General features: G+C 48.1%; 1 protein-coding gene across 4 annotated transcripts; it reads left to right on the top strand.

Annotated features, from left to right (window-relative positions):
• The first annotated feature begins 5,162 nt into the window (after positions 1-5,162).
• Positions 5,163-14,814, top strand: LOC136640407 (zinc finger and SCAN domain-containing protein 31-like). Of its 4 annotated transcripts, none has more exons than XM_066615524.1 (6): positions 5,163-5,222; positions 6,147-6,978; positions 7,608-7,749; positions 8,101-8,198; positions 12,529-12,652; positions 13,709-14,814. In XM_066615524.1, the coding sequence occupies exons 2-6, from the start codon at positions 6,280-6,282 to the stop codon at positions 14,497-14,499; spliced, it is 1,854 nt and encodes a 617-aa protein (XP_066471621.1). In that variant the 5' UTR covers positions 5,163-5,222; positions 6,147-6,279; the 3' UTR covers positions 14,500-14,814. The 4 variants fall into 4 exon arrangements, with proteins under 4 accessions (XP_066471621.1, XP_066471620.1, XP_066471622.1 ...); XM_066615523.1 differs by having other exon boundaries at positions 5,187-5,366; XM_066615525.1 differs by having other exon boundaries at positions 5,187-5,366; positions 12,529-12,631.
• The last annotated feature ends 941 nt before the right edge of the window (positions 14,815-15,755 follow it).

Below are 15,755 nucleotides of genomic sequence, written 5' to 3' on the forward strand. Positions count from 1 at the left end.
TGAGCAAGGGAATAGTCTGCTATGGATCTAATAAGCTGCATCCGAACATGGAGGTTCTGTTTAGCCATCAGGGCCAATTGCTCTGTACAATGATCTCTCAGTGAATCTGTCTAATCCTTTTTTAAAGTCATCTAAAGTTGTGGCTACCCCTCCTCTCTTGCTAGGGCAGAGGCCTCCAAAGTACGGCCCACAGTGCACCTGCATAATAACCTTGGGCATGGCTGTGGCAAAGCCTTACCTTTCTGTGCCACAGCTTTCTTTTGTTGTGCCTGATCTTTGCAGAGAGTTGCACCTGGTAGCCACTTCTGCTGCACATTGACCCAGAAGGCTCTGTATTCTGATTTCGGGGGGGGGGGGGGGAGAGCAATTGACTGGCATGACTCTGCAATGATCAGGTATGACGAAAGGAAGCTGTGACACAGAACGGTAAGGCTTCACTACCCCAGAGACATGCCTGAGATGATTATGCAAGAGCACCAGGTCTGGCCTGCGGACCAGAGTTTGACATCCCCTGTGCTAGGGAATTGCAAACTGGAAGCACATTTTCAGAACAAATGAGCCTTTCTGTGGCCCTGACTGGTGCTCCTTCTTTAGAGGGGGGAGGCCTTCCTTCTGCCTGGGTTCCTGTATGTTGTCCTGTCCTGCAGTGTAGCAGATACAAAATCAATAGACGAGACGTCCACCAGGCAGAAGAGTGGAACACGCCAACTGAAATGATCTTGTCATTTGCCAAGCAAGACTTACTGGAAAGTCAGGCTGCAAACATTTGCTGCTGTTCATTGGGTCTTGTGGGGAGAGAACTATATTAACTTGTAACTTTTGTAGTAACTTTTTACGTGGGGGAAAGCTGACAGGAGCCGAGGGGCATCCGGTTCAGGACTCCTCATTCCTATGGGATGAGGATGGGGAGGTTAGAGAACAACACGGTAAAGACAGAGTAGGAGAAGAAATTTGGAATGGTAGCATGTTTGGATGTGATAGACGGTTTGGCACAATGAGAGGGTGCAGGGACAAAGGAGCTAATAAGCAGCCCATCCTGGGGCATTCCATGTACAAATGCTTTTATGCAAATGCCTGACACCTCCGAGCAAAGATGGAGAACTGGAATGTCTAGTAACCAGGGAAAACATTGACATAGTGGGCATAACGGAAACCTAGTGGAATGCGGAGAATCTGTGGGATACCGCAATCCTGGAATGTAAGCTACAGCAGGGACAGGAGGGGCGTGTTGGAGGTGGGGTGGCTGTTTATGTTAAGGAAGGTATAGAATCCAGCAAAGTAGAGATTGAAGGCAGGTCCAACTCCACCATAGAATCTCTGTGAGTTAAATTACCAGGCCTGAGGAGTGATGTGATATTGGGGGCGTACTATCGTCCTCTAGACCAGAAACCAGAAGGGGACCTTGAAATGAGGAAACAGATCAGGGAGGTGACAAGGAGGGACAGGGTTGTAATCACGGAGGACTTCAATTATCCTCATATAGACTGGATCAATTTGTGTTCTGGTCACGAAAAGGAGACCAGATTCCTTGACATGTTAAATGACTGAGCCTTAGAGCAGCTAGTCATGGAGCCCACCAGAGGACAAGTGACTCTAGATTTAATATTGTGCGGTACTCAGGGCCTGGTTAGAGATGTCAATGTTACTGAACCTTTGGGGAACAGTGACCGTGCTGCTATCTGTTTTGACATGCATGTCGGGGAAGAATACCAGGCAAATCTCTCACAAAAACCCTTGACTTCCGACGGGCGGACTTCCCTCAAATGAGGAGGCTGGTTAGAAAGAGGTTGAAAGGGAAGGTAAAAAGTGTCCAATCTCTCCAGAGTGCATGGAGGCTGCTTAAGACAACAGTAATAGAGGCCCAGCAGAAGTGTATACTGCAAAGGAAGAATGGCTGGACTAAGTCCAGGAGGTGCCCATGTGGCTAACGAGCAAAGTTTCAGAGGCCGTAAAGGGCAAGGAAGCTTCCTTCTGTAAATGGAAGTCTTGCCCTAATGAGGAGAATAAAAAAGAACATAAACTGGCAAAAGAAATGCAAGAAGGTGATATGGGAGGCCAAGAGAGACTATGAGGAACACATGGCCAGCAGCATTAAGGGGAATAATAAAAGCTTCAAATAGAAGCAGGAAACCCGCCAGAGAAGCAGGAAACCCGCCAGAGAAGTGGCTGGCCCTCTGGATGGCGAGGAAGGGAAAGGGGAGATAAAAGGAGACTTAGAGATGGCAGAGAAATTAAATGAGTTCTTTGCATCTGTCTTCAGGACAGAAGACCTCAGGCAGATACCGCTGCCCGAATGGCCCCTCCTGAACGAGGAATTAAGTCAGATAGAGGTTAAAAGAGAAGATGTTTCAGACCTCATTGATAAATTAAAGATCAATAAGTCACCGGGCCCTGATGGCATCCACCCAAGAGATATTAAAGAATTGAAGAATGAAGTTGCTGATCTCTTGACTAAAATATGCAACTTGTCCCTCAAAATGGCCATAGTGCCAGAGGATTGGAGGATAGCAAATGTCACACCAATTTTTTAAAAGGGAAGGAGGGGGGAACCGGGAAACTATAGGCCGGTCAGCCTAACATTATACCCAGTCAGATGGTGGAATGCCTCATCAAAGATAGAATCTCAAAACACATAGACAAACAAGCCTTGCTGAAAGAGAATCAACATGGCTTCTGTAGGGGTAAGTCTTTCCTCACAAACCTTTTAGAATTCTTTGAAAAGGTCAACAAGCATGTAGATGTGGGCGAACCTGTAGACATTATATTTCTGGACTTTCAGAAGGTGTTTGACACGGTCCCTCACCAAAGGCTACTGAGAAAACAGCACCGTCAGGGAATTAGAGGGCAGGGCCTCTCCTGGATTGAGATCTGGTTGAAGACCAGGAAACAGAGAGTGGTTGTCAATGGGCAATTTTCACAATGGAGAGAAGTGAAAAGCGGCATGCCCCAAGGATCTGTCCTGGGACCGGTGCTTTTCAACCTCTTCATAAATGACCTGGAGACAGGGTTGAGCAGTGAGGTGGCAAAGTTTGGAGGACACCAAACTTTTCTGAGTGGTGAAGACTTGAAGCGATTGTGAGGAGCTCCAGAAGGATCTCTTCAAACTGGCAGAATGGGCAGCAAAATGACAGATGCGTTTCAATGTAAGTAAGTGTAAAGTTATGCACATTAGGGCAAAAAATCAAAACTTCACATATAGGCTAATGGGTTCTGAGCTGTCTGTGACAGATCAGGAGAGAGATCTTGGTGTGGTGGTGGACTGTTTCATGAAAGCAGCGGCAGTGAAGAAGGCTAATTCTATGCTTGGAATAATTAGAAAAGGTATTGAGAACAAAACAGCTAATATTATAATGCCATTGTACAAATCGATGGTAAGGCCACACCTGGAGTATTGTGTCCAGTTCTGGTCGCCACATCTCAAAAAAGACATAGTGGAAATGGAAAAGGTGCAAAAAAGAGCAACTAAGATGATTACTGGGCTGGGGCACCTTCCTTATGAGGAAAGGCTACGGCGTTTGGGCCTCTTCAGCCTAGAAAAGAGACGCCTGAGGGAGGACATGATTGAGACATACAAAATTATGCACAGGAAGGATAGAGTGGATAGAGGGATGCTCTTTACACTCTCGCATAACACCAGAACCAGGGGACATCCACTAAAATTGAGTGTTGGGAGAGTTAGGACAGACAAAAGAAAATATTTCTTTACTCAGCGTGTGGTTGGTCTGTGGAACTCCTTGATACACATCAAGCCATGATGTGTATGTGCAACCTCCTGACTTTAGAAATGGGCTATGTCAGAATGCCAGAAGCAAGGGAGGGTACCAGGATGCAGGTCTCTTGTTATCTTGTGTGCTCCCTGGGGCATTTGGTGGGCTGCTGTGAGATACAGGAAGCTGGACTAGATGGGCCTATGGCCTGATCCAGCAGGGCTGTTCTTATGTTCTTAAGTTATGACTCAGTCCTACCTGGGCCTTGTGCTACCGGAAGTTGTGCTCTCTGGCAGTGCATGGCCCTTTGTGGCAGCCCCCAAACCAGGGCCCCATAGGTGACCAGAAGTGCGGTAAGCAGGCCAGAAACTCTGGGAGGGCCTGGCACTGTTGAAACTTGCAGAAAGAGTTTTGGGGGAGCGGAGCATTGTTTTGAAGGGAGAAGCAGGCTGGAGGGAGTGGGTCTCAGCAGCCAAAGCACACACTGAATCCTATTTTCCATTCTTCAGTCCACCCCTCCCCCTTTTTTCCCTGGACTATGCAGCCAGTGTGTCTGACAAGACAGAAAGGTTCCCAGGAGGCCTACCCAGAGGTAAGTAAAGATATTTTTTATTTTCTCTGGTTAACCTTCTGGTCAACCTCCCCCCCCACCACCACCAATTGGATGCAGTGTGTGCTCCTTCATCAATGGTGAGGGGATAGGATTGGGCTGTTAGCTGTTCAGGGGGAGACTGCACTGACCCACAGGAGAAGGGGGGACAAGAAGAATCCACAGCAGCTGGGCCAGGGAGCTTGAGTTACTGTGGGGATCCCAGCGTGGTGGGGGGGTTCATGATCACTTTTGCCCATCCTCAAATCCTTTCTGTGCTAATGGGGAAAAGTGATCTCCCTGTAAGGGAAGCTTACAGTCCTATCAAGGGCTTCTTTTCAGGCTACTGAGGTGGGTGGCCCTGGCTGGTCCTTCAGAGCGGGGATGAGGCCAGGTGCCCTTGCAATAGATCTCCTGGGCAGGAGTCTGGTCCCCCTCCCTGTAAAGAAGGGGGATCTGGACCCTCAGCAGAGCTGGAATGACTGAGATGCTGCCTTTCTCTGCAAGGGATCAGGGGCCAGCCTGGTCACGTTCACACCAGACCTGCTGGAGACAAGCAGGAGCTGCAGAGCAGGGGAAGGAGCCCAGCAAGGGAGGACTTCTTGGGGGGCAGGCTGATGGGGATCAGCCCGGCCGGCAGCAGGGGAGGCAGGCGGGCTGCGGGGAGGGAGGACCCCCAAGTCTCCGTATCCTTTTCCAAGGGGTCCGGGAAGGGCGAGGCTGCAGGAGAGGATGCTCAGGGCTGCTGGGGGAGGGCAGGCGCGGAAGGGTTAAGGGAGGGGCGGAGCAGGGGCGGGGAAGCTATTGGGGACGCCTCTCTCCCCGGGGTGGGGAAGGGAAGGGAAGGAAGGCGCAGAAGGAGGAGGGCTCTAAGAAGGGGCGGAGGTTTGTCCGACCGCTGCCTGGCTGGAGACGGGAGGCTGCTGGTGAGACCCGCAGAGCGGAGCGGAGGGACCCGCAGCTCAGCCCCAGCCTGGCTCTGGGCTCCCCCGGGCGGTGGGAGGCTACAGGCGGGGACCCCGCAGGAGGCTCAGCGCAGCCGGATCGGGGCTGAAGGGGTCGCGTGGAAGGTCTGTCTGATGCACAGCCCGGCAAGGAGGGGAGGGGGGTGGGGGGCTTGTGACCTGATGCACGTGCAAGGGGGGAACCAGGATGCAGGTTGTGTCTTGAGGTCTCCCTGAAGCATCTTTTGGACCACTGGAGTCTCACTGTGAGATGCAGGAACCTGCACTAGACTGGCCCTTGGCCTGATCCTGCAGGACTCTTCCAAAAGGGCTCTTCAAGGGAGGGCAGCAGGATGAAGGTCTCCTGTAGACTTGTGTGCTCCTGAAGCCTCTGGTGGGCTACTGTGAGATCCAGGAAGCTGAACTAGATGGGCCCTTTTCCTAATCCTGCAGGACTCTTCTTATGTGTTTATTACTCCACGACAAAGAAAGGGATGGGAGAGCAGTTGGAAAAATCAATGCCTAAGGTTTTTACCACCCCCAGGTGGCCCTGAATGTATCCAAGAGCAGAAGTTTAAGTGTGGCTGAGAATCCACTTTCCCCAGCCAGGTTGCCACCTTCTTCTCTGGCATGACTCTTGTGCCCTTTACTGGCAGGCAGAAATTCAACAGGCCTGCACTTCCCCAGCATGGTCCAGCACTGATCTGAAAGGATCACTTGTTCCCTCCCCCTTAAAGGTCCCCTTGAGGTGTCTGTCCCAAATACAGGCACCTTTTCTGCCCTTTGTGTTCCACTGTGTGTCTGTGTCTCTGGCTCAGGAGGAAACCCCCCTTTCAGCTCAGGGATACCTCCAGGGAAAGGCCTTGGATTGCTGGTAGCCTCTGACATTTGCATCTCTTTTCACAGGGGTGAAACTCAGTCCTTCTAGGAAGATCAGGAGTTTGAGAGCAAAGTGTTTGCCTAAATCAAGGGCTGGGCTCCAGGACAGAAGGATATCCTGAGGTTTCCATTTTGCAGGAGTGGAGTCAGGAAGGAAGCCATGAATGGGCAAACAAGTGGAGGTCCAGAGGAAGGAACAGGAGAAGTCTCAATCAGAGATCAGCCTGAATCTCTGAGGAAGCCACAACAGGGCCAAGAGGAGCCAGGCAGGGGGATGCAGCAGGGCTGGGACTCCCAGTGGCAGCAGTTCCTCCAGACCCTGCAGGCTTCTCACCCTGCACAGGAGAGCCCCCAGCAGTCAGAGGCCACACCCTGGGATGATGCCAAGGCCTTCCTGGCCTCCTTTGAGCAAGTGGCTGCAGCCTGTCGGTGGCCCAGAGGAGAGTGGGTGGCTCGGCTCCTGCCTGCCCTGAGTGGAGAAGCCCAGCAGGCCTTCAGCCTCCTTGCAGGCAGAGACAAGGGGGACTATGGGAAAGTGAAGGCTGCTGTCTTGAGAGGTGAAGCCCTGAGAAGGGAGAAGCAGCGCCAGTACTTCCGGCAGTTCTGCTGCCTGGAGCTGGAGGACCCGCGAAGGATGTACAGCCAAGTCCAGGAGCTTTGCTGCCAATGGCTGAAGCCAGAAAGGCACACGAAGGAGCAGATCCTGGAGCTGCTGGTCCTGGAGCAGTTTCTGGCCAGTCTGCCGGCAGACATCCAGAGCTGGGTCCGGGCCGGTGGACCAGACAACTGTGCCCAGGCTGTGGCACTGCTGGAGGATTTCCTGATGAGCCGGAGAGAGGCTGAGGCAGGGATGTGGCAGGTGAGGTCTTAATATTTAATTCCACGATTGCTAACCGGACACAGAAAATAGTGTGTGTTGTTTGGAGCACCTGCCAATCTTCTGCTGAAACTGGAGAGACTGAATGCAGTTAGGAAAGGCCAAAATCGAACAGAATGTCCTCAACCCACTGAAAATCCTTCCCAGTTAAAGCTGAAAGTGATGCTCAAGCATCTTGAAGGAGACTCTGTGTGGGATACAGCCACTCAAAATAGCCATATTTGTGGCACTACAATTGTTTTCATACACATTTAAGTGTATGGAAATGTTTGCATTAGATACTGGTGTGCCTCTTTGCCTGTGTCTTTCAGCACAAAGGGCAGAAAATCCCCAGGCAAAGCTTTCTTCAGACATAGTTAGAGAGGACTGAACATGCAGTGTCAGAAGTCACAGCCCAGGTGTTGACATAGGGAGAAACACTTGCCCACCTTATGTGGTCCTCTCAGCTACGTAGTTTTCTCAGCCGCAGAAGGCCTAGAAAGATGCATAGAGCTTTATTTCTGAGAAACCACATCTGGAATTAGGTACCAAATGGAATAGGATGCAAGGGAGCAGGATGTGCCTCTTTTTCCTACTATCTGTTCTGAGTGAGAGTTTCTTCTCTGCTTCAGGAGCCCTTGCAAGAGTGGCCTGTGGGTCTCCTTGATTCAAAGGAGGAATGCTTGGATGTGGTGCAGGGGGAGATTTCCAAAGAACACGCAGAGATATTCAGGGACACCAAACAGAATGTCAAAGAGGAGGTTGTCTTGCCTGGTAAGGATGCAGCTGCCACACTCAGGGTCACAAAACGTAAAGGGAGGGTAATAGTTCTGTCACTTTAGTGAGCATCCATGCGGAAGAGGGAGTTGGGGAGGTTTCTGCCCCGGTTATCCCTTCTGCTCACCCTCCATTTGCCAGGTCTAGGGATCCCCAAGTGTATTAGTGGTCAGGGCAGAGGGAATTTCAGCAAGGGCGGCATTCATTGCTCCTGAGAGCCCCTGAACTAAAGTCTTGCTTGAACACAGCTGTTCAAGGGACCAGAATTTAGCCTGCTTTGCCTCTGGCCACCTCTAAGGATGAACAGAGGAGGACTAAACTGTAAAATGTCCCTTCTGTCACTCACAGGACTTGAAATTGCACGTTCAACCTCAGTGCTTCCGCTTGAGGAACAGGACATGGGTGAAGATGATTTGAGGAAGGCTCTTGACATCCAGGTGGAGCAGGTTGGTTTGTACAGGGCCTGGGCCTACACATGGTGGCAGTCCATGTTTTTCTGCTGGAGGTAACCAGGGCCGATCCCTCATGGGGCCAACTGAGAGGTTAGCCTCAGGTAAGAGAGAGGTGGGTGGCACCTCCCTCCCTCAGTCCACTTGCCTTTACTGCCTCCTGTGTGTTTTCCACTCCATATCCCCCTTCTTTTTCCAGTTGAGGGTATGGGGGGGGGCAGAATGTGTCACATGGCCAGTCATGAAGGGACAGCATTTGCCACAAGTCCTTGGGGGCCAGAATGTCCTTGGCAGGCCTTGGGCAGAGCTCTGATCTTCTGGACTCTGCCCTTAGGAAATCTTTGTCTGTTCAAGGAAGTGTCTCTTGATGTCAGAGAAGTACCAGAGTTGCCATTCTTTGCTGTGCTCCATGTTGCAGCTTTGAGGGTCTGTTGGATCCTGTTTCTGGTGAACATGTACACAGGTGTGAGTGTGCGCCTGTAGACATTTAAGGCACCATGTGATGCACAGAGTCCCATTCTGAACTCTCAGTAAGATACTGGAACTCCCTGTAAGATGCCGACTGTGTTTGTTCTTTGCATTAAAATCAGTATGTATGACTGCACATAGCCCTGTAAAATAGATTCCATAATGATTTATTAATAGAGTTTTGAGTACACATAATCAAAAGGCATTAAGTAATTGTGAGAGAAACGTACAACACACAACAGCCTAAAAACAAAGCTGGCTTCCAGTTTTAATTACTCCTGTATTTCCCTTGGTTATTCCAAACATTTGAGAGGAGGCTAGGTGTCCCTGGGCTACCTATCGAACCAGGTATTCATGACAGAAGTTATGTATTTATGTATCTATTTATTTACTTCATTTGTACCCCACCATTCTCCCTGAAGTGACCCAAGGCGGTTTCAACAAAAATTAAAAACACAATTAAAAACATGAATTAAAAACAAGATACAAAACACATTAACAGCAAGACATTCTGAGAAACAACAATCAGATAAAAAGGTGTAAAAGGAGCAGACAGCAGCAGTTTATGAAAAAGGCCCAAGCCTGTAACCTGATGTTAGAGGTGTAAGAGATGTAAAAAAGGAGAAGATGTTTAAAAGGCCAGGAACTCAAAAGGCCAGTGTAAAGAGAAATGTCTTCAGGGCTTTCCGGAATGTTTCAAGAGAGGGAGCAGTTCGTAAATCAAGGGGTAGGGAGCTTCATAGTGTTGGTGCCACTACTGAGAAGGCCCTATTTCTTGCCGCCACCCCACGTACCTCCTTGGGCAGTAGCACTTGTAAAAAGGCCTTCTCCAATGACCTAAGGCAGGGGTGCTGACACTTTTTTGGCTCTAGAGTTACTTTGAAACCCAGCAAGGCCCGGAGATCTACCAGAGTTTTTTTACAATGTTCGCGCCGTCATAACATATAACATTTATGTGTACAATGTATGTTGGTGTACCTTGAGCCCCACTGAGTATAACAGGACTTACTCCTGAGTAGACATGCCTAGGATTAGGCTGTGAGGCTGCAATCCTAACCACACTTACCTGGGAGTAAGCCACATTGAGTACAATGGGCCTTACTCCTGGCGTTTCCTCCCAGAGGCACCTGAAGGGGGGGGGTCGGCACTCCGCGATCTACTCATTTTGCCTCGCGATCTACTGGTAGATCGCGATCCACCTATTGAGCACCCCTGACCTAAGGGAACGGGCCAGATTGTATGGGAGTATGCGGTCTCGTAAGATACCCTGGCCCAGCGCAGTATAGTATAGGGCTTTAAAGGTCAAAACCAGCACCTTGATTTGGGCCTGGAAACGAATGGGCAGCCAATGCAGCTGCTGGAGAAGCAGCCCAACAGTCAAACTGCCTACTTCCAGTAACTGCACTGGCCGCCACATTCTTCACTAGTTGCAGTTTTTAAACTGTCTTCAAGGGCAGTCCCACATAGAGCATGTTACAATAGTCTAACCTCAGTGTCACTGTGGCTTCAGTCACCGTGGCCAGGTCTGCACAATCCAAGTACAGCTGCACCTGGCAAACTAGCTGAAGCTGAGCAAATGCCTTCTGGACCACAACTGCACCCTGAGAATCCAGCAGCGGCTGTGAGTCCAGGCGGACCCCCAAGCCACCACCCCTCCATGCAGTGGCATCACTAGGGTTCGTGTCACCCGGTGTGGGATGCCAGTGCGTCACCCCCAGGCAGTGGGCAGGGCAACACCCCAGGTGGTGGGCGTGGTGATGTACCATCACTGCGCCCCACTGGCTTTTTGGCTGTCTCTTTTGATAGAAAGAAGATAGAACACATTCTGAATGAAATTACATATTGATTGATATATAACATGATGGTATTATTATGATATATAATTATAATTGATATAACATTATTATTAATAATATTAAAATATTTATTAATTATATAACATTATTAAAATCTTTATTAATTATATAACTATTAATAATAATATAATAATAATATTATTGATATGTAACGATGGTAAAATTATGATTTTAGTTATTTTGGTCACTGATGCTATCTCTCCCACCCCGGGTGTCAACTTATTAACACCTTATTGCAGCAGTTCTCAAACTTTAAGCACTGGGACCCACTTTTTAGAATGACAGTCTGTCCAAGACCCACCAGAAGTGAAGTCATGGTGGAAGTGACATCCTCAGGCAAATTAAAATAAATAAGTATAAATAATTAAAATAAAACAAATAATTAAATAATTAAATGAAGCCAGCCCTGGTCCACCAAGTGAAATTCCTCTGTAGCCTGCCTGCAATAACACCTTCCCCCTCGAAAACCAGTAAGGTTTTCAGCCCTACCCAGTGCCCAGTTCAAGAACTTCTGTTTAAACCAGATCACTGTCAGGATCCACCTGGCTTTGCAAGTCTCAAAAAGGTTCACCTTATCAGCTGAAGCCTGTGTTTTGATCCTTTTTAGTCCTGGTGGGGGGAGGCTGCCTTCTGGAGCGCTTGTTTAGCTGCAGGTGCATAGGATCAGGACCATTCTGGTAGCATTACACTCTCCTTCACCTGATCTACCACACCAACCAAGGCACGTTTGCTTACTCGCGAGTAAACTCAACCGTGTGGCTTAGGGTCACTTTCCGTAGGGCTCAATACATTCATCTACTTGGAGGGAGGGACTTCCTTCTCAGGTGTTTTTGGGGGCTGCATTCATTGGATCAGGACCATTCTGGAATCATTGGATTCCTCTCAGCCTGCCCTTTCCAAGGGACAAAGGCAAGTTCGCCTACTTTTGAGTAAACATGCAATATGACTCACTTTCACTTTTCTTAGGGATCCATGCATTTTGTTATCTAGCTTTTTGGACATAACTTTTGATAGAAAGGAGATATTTCACTCTGGTTTTTTGCATTGTGTTCTGCTCGCAATTCCGCATCCAACGATATATAATATGTGGTTCCTCCTAAGCACTGTGATTTTAGCTTGTCACCCCCTCCAGGAAGCATCACCCCCCCTGTGCACGTCACCCGGTGCGGCCCGCACTCCCCTAGCGACGCCACTGCTGAGAGGTCCTTCTTATTCCTTAGAAGTTGTTGTTAGCCAGCCAGAGTAGCAATATCCAGACTCTTCCAGAAGGCTGTCTCAGTCTCTGGGCTATTCACAGGGCCTGCTCTCACCCCATCCTAGCCAGAGAATCTCAGCTGAATGCAATCTTAGTGTAATTAGCACATCCTTCTGCACCTAGTTGTACTGGACTTCTTAAATTGGTCCTCTTAGCCACTAAGAAGCAAGATAAGGAGAAAATTTCCCAGCTCCAAATTAGCAAGATTCTCACCAGCTGTGAAAGGAGGGCTGCAAGCTCCAAACAGGAAGCAGAAATGCCCTAGATTTTGACCCTAACTTCATACCATGGTTCCATTTTTCTCCCGGAAAAGTGTCTTTCAGGCTTCAGGGCCCACCTGGGATATAAGCAGCTGGCAGGAATGGATGTTTGAGGGGGCAAGAAAGTGTTTAGCCCCCTCCTGCAGCTTGCCTCCTTGGTATAAAGCTTTCATCCTGTCTCCCATTCACTTATGAATCTTGAGAAGCCATCTAGATTCTCACCTACAGGTCCACATTTTACAAATATGACCGCATTACTTACAAAACGCATACGCTCCAACGTACATACATGTCCACTCACCATAGTAGCTCAGCTGTCCCTGCACATCATGGTCTGTTCCTTGGAGTGTGCACATATACAATTTTTGAAAGCTGAGTCAACCTCGATTAAGGAGTTAAAAGGGCATAATCTCACGTCTTTGAATTAACCCCATTCCTGGTTAAGCACAATCTGAAGTGGACGGTGGGATGTTTTTTTTGTCCTGCAGGCAATGAACCCCAGGAAGATGGATGTGTCTTTCCACGTGGTTGAGCAGACGCCGATGCAGTCCAGCCAACAGACCACATTCTGGAAAGTTCTGCAGGAGGATGGTGAGAATGTGGATTCCCTGAGTAAGGACCTGCTCCGCTCCGTTCCAGTAAATCCTGTAAAAAAACTGCACATCACATTTTCATAATTTGAGATACGCACATTTATTTACTGTTCGGAAGGGGATCTATGTACATAATACACCATGAATAACAGAAATACTGTATGTTTTTAAGGCGCACACCTTTTTGCCTCTTCCAAAATTGTTGAGCATGGCAGCATTTGCCCTTTTCTGTTGTACAGTGGTTCCCAAACATACCTTGAACACTGTGCCCTTCTTTTATGGCACCCTGTCATGTTGGCACCACACCACAGAAGAATGAGATGGCCGCCACCATGTCCTTGAGCTCTTGAGTGGGGCTTCCCCAGCCTTCCTAATACATTTTTAAAGCATAAAATGTCACTTCCAATCTTATGAAAAAATAGAAATTCAGTTATCCGCGCGGAGTACATAATGAGAGATCTTGGGGATGGGGCTCAAGTCTAAACCCAGAATTCATGTCTGATTCATATTTTATACAATATTTTTAGTTTGTATGAAACATGATCTGTGCATTAAACAGTTTGTGAATTTATTTCTTACGGCAAAGGTGTAAAACAAAAATTTATGTTGGCACTCAAAAAAGTTCCATACTTGGAAATTCCAGATAAGGGATGCCCCACCTGGAGTTCTTTGGGTGAAGGAGTTCTGGTGTGACGCTTCCTTCCTAATGGAATGTTTTTTTCAGGAGGAATGGACTTTGGGCCCAATCCTATCCAAATTTCCAGGGCTCATGCAGCCCCCAGGTCAGGGAACAAAGGTTACTTTCAAGAGTCTTTTGTGACTGCCCCCCCCCATTGGCATGTCTGCATCAGCATTGGAATGTTGGACAGGACTGGACCCGCATTTCACATTCATGGTCAATGTTAGTGTTTATATGATGTCACTTGTCCATTTTATGATTTTTTTTTAACCTACATCTAACTTATTTACCTTAAAAAGAAAAAACAATGTGAAAGGAAAGGCTCCATGAATGCTTTTCTTATTGAAAAGTAAGATAATAAATGTTTGCTTGTTTCTCTCTGTTTGGACCTCAAAGTTGACCTGGCCCCCCATCCAGTGAAAAAGGAAGAGACCTTCGTCCCAGATCCTGTGCAAAGTCCAAGATTCCCAGGCCAGGACTCAGACAAGGATTTGCAGGAACCCAGAAAGAGCTTCTCTCAGAGATCAAATTTATTAAGATATCAGCGGGTCAGCACAGGAAAGAAACCACACCAATGTCCTGAGTGTGGAAAAAGCTTCTCTTGGAGATCAAGTTTCTTAAGGCATCAGAACATTCATACTGGGGAGAAACCTCACGTGTGTCCTGACTGTGGAAAAAGCTTCTCTCAGAGATCACATATGTTAAACCATCAGAACATTCATACTAGGGAGAAATCTCACAATTGCCCCAAATGTGGTAAAAGCTTCTCTTGGAGATCAAGCTTGTTAACCCATCTGGTGAGCCACACAGAAAAGAAACCTCACAAGTGTCCTGACTGTGGAAAAAAATTCACTTGGAGATCAAATTTCTTAAGGCATCAGAACGTTCATACTCGAGAAAAATCTTACATGTGTCCTGACTGTGGAAAAAGCTTCGCTCGGAGATCACATTTGTTAAGACATCAGAACATTCATACTGGGGAGAAACCTCACACATGCCCCGACTGTGGAAAAAGCTTCTCTCGGAGATCAAGTTTGTTAACCCATCAGGTGATCCACACAGGAAAGAAACCTCACCAAAGCCCTGACTGTGGGAAAGAATTCTCTCAGAGATCAGCTTTAGTAAGACATCAGAGAATTCATACTGCAATAAAACCTACGGGTGTCCTATGTGTGGGACAAGTTTAAAGGAGAAATGAACACTGGTTACACACCAGAAAATGCCCTACATGTGTTCACGGTCAATAGAGTGAAGGTCCGATGTTTTCTCAAACTATGATTTTAGTAATGTATTTTCCCATGTTTGTAACAAGTTGTTGGCTTATGCTGCAATCATTTAAGGAGAGTTACAGGGCAGGAGTCTGGACTTTGATGAGCTCAGTGCTGTGTAACTGTCAGTGTGTATTTATTGGCTGACAACTGGCAGTCCCTGTGCAGTCACATGACTTGGGATAAGTTCTCAGGGCCACACAGAGCCCCGTGCCTCACCCTGTGACTAGCAGCTGTGGAATAAAAGGTTTGGATAACCATTTGGCTTGGCTTGTAAATTGTATGCATTCTCCATATCCCCTTGAATGAGCAAGAGAGGAAGAAATCCCGCAGCAAGGAGGCGCAGGAGGAGCAGATAAGGAAGCCTGGTCAAGGTTCTTTTCTCTGCCTTCTGCAGTGATAATTGGATCAACAGAAAGAATTCTCAGCAGGGAAGATGGGGGCCAGACTAAAGGCAGGAGCTATGGAAGGGTGCCCCTGTTTATCTGCTGAGCATGGGGAATGGGCTGGCACTCAAGGGACATTAAGGAGCACGTGTTGAAGGGAGATAGTATAGCTGAGAAATGGTTGATAATAGTGCAAACCCAATACTTTGAAAAGTAATAGCAGGCTAGGAAGCAGTGGGAGAATCACAAAACACACAAAGCACTTGCAAAAGAGAGACCCTGCAGGTGTAGAAATCCCTGTGAATAGAATGATGTAACCATCACTGCAGAGTGAAAAGAGGAGTTGCTTCCAGGATGGGTGCCTTAGCCCAGGCTAGCATGGTGGCCTTTGTCCTGTTCATTCTTTCTCTTCCATATACTCTTAGATGCATCACTGAATTCCTTCTTTCCGTCAGCCTTTACTGGGCTGCTTTGAGGTTGTCAGCCATGCCCCTCCCAGCAAAGAGGGATGTGTTATTTAACTGCAATAGTCGCAATCCTGTGAGCAGACCCCGTCGCCGGAACTTGAGCAACAAACATTTGCTGCTGTTCATTGCGTCAGGTTGGGAGAGAACTATAGTAACTGATGACTCAGTCCTACCTGGGCCTTGTGCTGCCGGAACCCGTGCTCTCTGGCAGTGCAAACCAGACCTTTCTGGCAGACCCAAAACCAGGACCCCATCTCTGACCAGAAGTGCGATAAGCAGACCAGAATCTCTGGGAGGTCCTGGCACTGTTGAAACTTGCAGA

The sequence above is a fragment of the Tiliqua scincoides genome, chromosome 2, assembly GCF_035046505.1.
Source record: "Tiliqua scincoides isolate rTilSci1 chromosome 2, rTilSci1.hap2, whole genome shotgun sequence".
Classification (NCBI taxonomy): domain Eukaryota; kingdom Metazoa; phylum Chordata; class Lepidosauria; order Squamata; family Scincidae; genus Tiliqua; species Tiliqua scincoides.